General features: G+C 23.6%; 1 protein-coding gene across 2 annotated transcripts in view; it reads right to left on the reverse strand.

Moving 5' to 3' along the window:
- Window positions 1-6,759, reverse strand: part of LOC117172620 (dolichyl-diphosphooligosaccharide--protein glycosyltransferase subunit STT3B) — a 37,982-nt gene that overhangs the window by 18,222 nt on the left and 13,001 nt on the right. For both annotated transcript variants that reach the window (XM_033360717.1, XM_033360718.1), the window contains exon 3: window positions 2,618-2,928. In XM_033360717.1, coding sequence (XP_033216608.1) covers window positions 2,618-2,928 — 311 coding nt within the window. The remainder of the gene's footprint in view (window positions 1-2,617; window positions 2,929-6,759) is intronic.

Raw genomic sequence — 6,759 nt, forward strand, 5'->3', positions numbered from 1 at the left:
TTTTTGAGGATTTCAGTAGACACGCTTTTATATATAATGCCTGGATTATATAAATATATTATATAAATTATATTTTAAATATTTAGCTCTCAATATGTATACAGTTTTGCGAGTTTGTAACAAATAATTGTTTTTTTTTCAGTTTTTAAGAAATAAAATTGATTTATTAAATAATTAAGTAACACTAAAATATAAAAATTTATTTCTTGAATTTGTCCCTAAATTACCAAATAGTTGATTTTTAACTAAAAAAGATCAATTTTCAACCAAATAGTTAAATTTTAAACTAAAAAGGATCAGTTTTAAACCAAAAATGGAAGTTAAATTTTCAGTTAAAATAATTAATTTTCCACAAGGAAAAAGCCAATTTTCAACGAAATTGATGAATTTTCAATTAAAATTTTAAATCTTCATATGCAATAGATAAATTTGCAACCAGAAAGATGAATTTTTAACAGAGGAGTTTAACTTCTAATCAAGTAGTTTTATTTTCAACGAAAAAAAGATGAATTTTCAAACAACAAGGTTAATTTTCTACCAAAAAAGATGATTTTTCAACAAAATACATGAAATTTCAACAAGACAGTTGAACCTTAAACTAAAAAATATTTATTTGTAACCATAAATAAAAAATTTTAATTTTAAGTTAAAAAAAATTAATTTGGAACAAAAAAAAACGAACAATTTTCAACAAAATAGCTAAATCTCAATCAAAGTGATGAATTTTTATTATTTTCAACTTAACTGAACTTTCAACCAAAAAGATACATTTCCCAATAAAATTATGAATTTTCTATTGGAATACTTGAATTTTTAACGAAAATGATAAATCTTCAAACAAAAAGATTAATTTTCTACCAAAAAAGACGGCTTTTCAACAAAATATATGAATTTTCAAAGAATTACTTAAATTTTTTTACTAAAAAAGACCAATTTTTAAGCAATCAGTTGAATTTTGAACTAAAAAATATCAATTTTCAGCCAAAAATGGAAGAGTAAAATTTTCATTAAAAAAGATAAATTGTCAACAAAAAATTGAATAGTAAAATTTTTATAAAAAAAAAAATATCAACCAAAGAAAACTAATTTTTCTTAAATAGTTAAATTTTCAAATAAAGTGATGAATTTTGAACGGGAATACTTGATTTTTTAACCAGAAAGGTTTCGGAAATATTTGTGAAATCTTTTGTATTAATTTGAATTTTTTTAGCCTTTTAAAATTTTGGTAAAATTTGTGAAATCTTTGTGAGTTGCTTTGAAATAGATTGGAAATCTTTGTAAATTCTTGAATATATTTGTGAAATGTTCGAAATCTTTTTAAAAAATTCCAAATCTTTTAAAATCTTTCAAAAGTTTTTAAATTTTTACAAAACTTTTATGAAATCTTGGAAATATTTTGTATTCATTTGAAATCTTTTTGACATCTTTTAAAGTCTTTTAAACTTTTTGTAAAATTTTTGAAAGCTTTGTGAGTTGTTTAGAAATAATTTTAAAATCTTTAATGTATTTGTGAAATGTTCGAAATCTTTTAAATCTTTGTGAAATCTTTTGAAATCTTCTAACCAAAATTAAAATTGTTTAAAATCTTTGAAATGTTTTGAAATCTTTACTAAACTTCTATGAAATCTTGGAAATATTTGTGAAATCTTGTTTATTCATTTGAAATATTTTTGAAATCTTTTTAAGCCTTTTAAAATTTTTCTGCAATTTTTAGAATCGTTGTGAAATGTTTTGAAATATTTGTGAAATGTTCGAAATCTTTTAAACAAATTTGAACTCGTTTAAAAGCTTTAAAATATTTTGAAACCTTTATGAAATTTTTATGAATTCCTTGACATTTTTGTGAAACCTTTTAAACTTTTATAAAACTTTGATAAAGTTTTTGTGAAATGTTTGAAATCTTTGTGAAATCTTTTGAAATTTTCTAAACAAAATTAAAATCGTTTAAAATCTTCAAAATGTTTTTAAATCTTTACAAAACTTTTATGAAATTTTTGTGAAACCTTTTGAAATTTTGAAATCGTTTAAAATCTTGAAAATGCTTTGAAATATTTGAATTCGAAATCTTTATGATATTTTTATATTTTTATTTAGGTAAAATCTTTGAAATCCTGGAAACATTTCTTTAATATTTGTTTGTGAAATCGTTTGTGTTCGTTTAAAATTATTGAAATCTTTGGAAATTGTTTAAAATCTTTGAAATCCGGTGTAATATTCCCTTTTAAAAATTGTCTTAATTCTTGCAATCTTTTGAAATCTTTATTAATGCTTTGAAATATCAGTGAAATCTTTCTAAAATCTTTTGTATTCATTTAAAATAATTAAAATATTAGCAACCTTTGTGAAATCTTCTAAAATCTTTAAAATCTTTGTAAAATCTTGCCCACACGACTTTTTCAAATCCTTAAATCTTTCTCAAGTTTTAGAAATCCGTCAACTCTTTTTGAAAATTTAAAAATCCTTGTAAATATTATAAAAGCTTTGAAATATTTTTAAATAATTAGAACTATTCTGTAATCTTTTGAAATCTGATGTATTCTCAAAAAGCCGGGTCGCCAATCCATCGAAAACTGTTTAAAAAGGCAAAAAAAGAAAAAAAAAAAAAATTCAAACTTACCGAAAACGCGTTCGTCATTGATGTGTTTGATGCAGTACCACAATCCGACCGGGAAAGTAGTCACAAGGATGTGAAGATCGAAGAAGAAACTGAACCAAGTGGTGGGCTGATGCTCAGAAACGGAAGCGATTATAGGAATATGGATTTTGGCGTAGCCCGTGTCCCAGAGGGAATAAAATCTTCCGCTCCAGGGTGCCACCACTCCAGCGTATGTAAATCCAATCAGAACTAACAAAAAAACAGCCGTCGTCGCAATCACGATTCCTCCAAAGTACTTCATTTCCGATTTCGTGAAAACTGTTCGAAGGTACCTAAACGAAATTATGAGAATAAAAATTAAACCAGATCAATACCTGCTAAAACTACAGGCCTCGGGACTCGTCTTAATCATCAAAATTAGTGTAAATAGTGTCATAAATTAAAAAAAAAAAAAAAAAAAAAAAAAAAAAAAAAAAAAAAAAAAAAAAAAAAAAAAAAAAAAAAAAAAAAAAAAAAAAAAAAAAAAAAATAGTCTAAATTATCAAAATTCCAAATTTATTTATCACAGGCTTTACATTCTTTCACCTTTTTCCACCTAAATGCGAACTGAATTAATAGAGGGTGTCTACTCAAATCCTGAAAAATAATTCCCTGAAAAATCCTAATTTTTTCCAGGCATCACTTAAAATTTAATGCATGTTTATGTAAAATAATGTGAGTACTATATTAAAAATTGATTGAGACGATTAAAAAAAAAAACCTTCATTCTCAATCAAAGAGTTGAATTTTCAACTGAAAAAGATCAACTTTCAAACAAATAGCTGAATTTTGAAAAAATATCACTTTTAAAACAAAAATGAAATAGGTAAATTTTTAGTTAAAACAATTATTCTTCCACAAAAAATAAAACAGATTTATTTTTTAAACAAATTTTCATTTAACTTAACTTTTAACCCAATAGTTTTATTTTCAACCAAATCCAAAAATATAATAGTTGCATTTTTAATCTAAGAGAAGATCAAATTTTTATAAAAATAGATGAATTTTCTAAGAAGATAGATTTTCCAATCAATAGAGAGAGAAATTTGAATCAAATTGTTAAATTTTCAAGACAAAAAGATGAATCTTTTACAAAACAGTTAAATTTTCAACCAGAAAATGTGAATTTTTAACCAAAAAGTTCATTTTTATCCAAATAGTTGAATTTTCTACGAAAATAATAAAACTTGTAACTCAAAAAGAAAAATATTCAACAAACCAGTTGAATTTTCCAGCCAAAAAAACCCTATTTTTTTACAAAATGGTTAAATTTTTACAATCTATTGTTGCAGAGTAAGAAAATTTGAAAACCTATTTTTTCTTTATGGAAATGCAAATTTCAGGACCACGAGGAAGGATTTTTTTCTAAAAATGTGTAACATTCCCGGTCAAAAAATAAATTCACAGTTATTATTATCTTCAATATAGGAAAAAGTGTCATAATTGACGTAATTATAAAAAAAATCACATGGATATTCACGAAACTTGTAAAAAATAATTATAAATATTTATTACATATTATTAATAATTATAAATGTGTCAAACAATTTAATTAATCATTTGTTTATTATTTTCGCCAAATTTAAACTTCAGGAATAGAAATATTTATGGGAATTTAATCATTTATTTATTTTATAATTCATTAATTTATGTTTTCGGCATTTTTTTTCGTTAATTTGTAGATTTTTAAATAATTTTTTTCGTTATTTTATATTAGTCCCGGATATTCAAACACTTTATAATAAATAACCGGACATTATTTTATATTATATTTTATTTATTTACATTATATTATTTTATTCAATATAGGAAAAAGAGGCATAATTGAAAATAATAAAATTTAAAAAATGAAGCACTAAAGCTAAAAAAATTTCACTTGAGGTAATAAAAACTGAGCTGCAAATGAAAATACTCAAAGTGGAACTGTTAAATTTTGAGCTTTCAAAATTGAAGTTGAAAAGTTTTTAATTAAAAATTTTTTTATGCAAATGCTCAATAATTTACGCGTATAAAATTAAAGGTACTAACATTTTTCAATAAAAAAAAAATAATAATTCACGTCATTACTTTCAATGCTCTAAATTAAAAAATAAATCAATGAACTTTAAAATTTTCAAAATTATATAATTTTAAGGAATTGTAAACTAGAAACATCAAAAATTGAAAAAATGTTAACTAAACACTTTTTAAATTAGAAATTCAATTATTTTCTTTTTAAATAATTTAAACATCCTTGGAAAGCTTCAACATTTTATTTCAAAATCTAGAAGTTATTTTAAATTAAAAATTATTTCGGATATTTTTTCAGAACTTCTAAATATCTGTCAAACTTAATTGAATTTTTTCTACGATTCATTATTTTTAGGCGAAATTTGAGTAATTTTAAGAGATATGTAGAAGTTTTGCAAAGATTCAAATTTAATCTAAAATTTGAAAGGATAGCCTAATATATAACAAAATGTAGATTTTCGCAGATTTTAAACAAAAAAATTAGATTCTTTTCAAGAATTGTGAAAGGCTTCAAAAGAATAAAAACGTTTTTAATTTTTTTTTTAAACTTCTAAATATCTCTTAAGATTACTCAAATTTTTTCTACAAATGTTCACTTGTAATTCATACATTAAAATCTAAAAAAAATTTCAAATTAAATGGGTTAAAAATTGAATATTTTCGACTGAAATAATATTTTTAATTTAAAAAAATCCTTCAATTAAGAATATATTATGATGAAGTTATTTTTAAATTTTGAACTGATTAAAAATCGTTTTCTCAAATCGTTTTTGTTCAATTTTTATTACTAAAAGTACAGATCAATTTAAACAAAATTTATTTATTTATTAAATAAAAATGTTGTTTATCTAAAATTTTCAACATCAAAGGCTTTTATTTTTTGTTTCTTCAAGTCTTTAAACAAAGCATTTAAAAATTCTTTAAATTAAAAATGTTAGCTTAAAAATACAAATTTTGGAAGTAAAAAATTTTTGAATTAAGCATTGTAAGCTAAATAATAGCAAAATTGAAAAACAACAATTCCACTAATTATTTTTAAACTGTTGAAATTGAACGTTGACAGATTTTTCGGCAAATTTAAATTTAAATTTCCCCATTTCGGCCATTTTTTGTTTGTTAATTCGTAGATTTTTAAATAATTTTTTTCGTTATTTTATATTATTCCCGGATATTCAAAAACTTGTAAATATAGTGATAAAGAACTATTTTTTTATATTGCCGTTTTTACAAAATAATGCTAACTATGTAATAAATAACTGGTCATTTTCCGGTTTTCCGGTCCAGCGGCCACCCTGATAATTATAAATATTTATTATATATTATTAACAATTATAAATAAGGCATACAATTTTATTAATTACTTTCGGCAAATTTAAATATCAGAAATATACACAAAAATCGCTGTTTATTTCGATTTTACGTCTATTTTTGCGTTTTTCTAAAAAAAATATGAGCCAACTGGATTATTTGGACCCCGTATTCGGATTCAGCGACCCCAAAAACCATATGGATATGCTGGCGTAGTCCGCCGGGCAGACCACTTTTTTTGTGCACCGGTGTAATTTACTAGCGCTTTTATTTAATAGAGTTTACACTTTTCAGCCAATAAGATTAATTATGCGGAAAAAGGCGACTTTTCAAGAAAGTAGTTTATTCTTCAAACAATAAGATGAATTTTCAGCTTCAACTTTGAACATGCTAGTTTCATTTTAAACCAAGCATAGTTGAAAAAATGAATTTTTTACAAAAGAAGACGAATTTTCAACGAAATAGCTGAACTTGCATCTGAATTTGACCTCGCTGAAGTTTGCAACGTTTTAAAAAAAACTAATTTAAAAAAACAATTTTTTGTGCAAAACCTAAAATTTGAAAGTTTTGAATAGGTCTATTTCATGACAAAAGGTGCCCGTAAATGTTTCAACCCCCTATCTCATCCGGAACCCCCTCGTTTTCAACTCCTAATATAATGAAACTGAAAAAAATTCTAAAAAATCCCCTAACTTCCAGACCTGAAATTTTATGCTTTAGAATGGTTCCATCGGATGTCCAAAGACAGTAAAAAAAGTTTCATTACCCTATCTCATCCGGAACACCCCGTTTTCAACCCCCAAAAT

The sequence above is a fragment of the Belonocnema kinseyi genome, chromosome 5, assembly GCF_010883055.1.
Source record: "Belonocnema kinseyi isolate 2016_QV_RU_SX_M_011 chromosome 5, B_treatae_v1, whole genome shotgun sequence".
In the NCBI taxonomy this organism is placed as follows: domain Eukaryota; kingdom Metazoa; phylum Arthropoda; class Insecta; order Hymenoptera; family Cynipidae; genus Belonocnema; species Belonocnema kinseyi.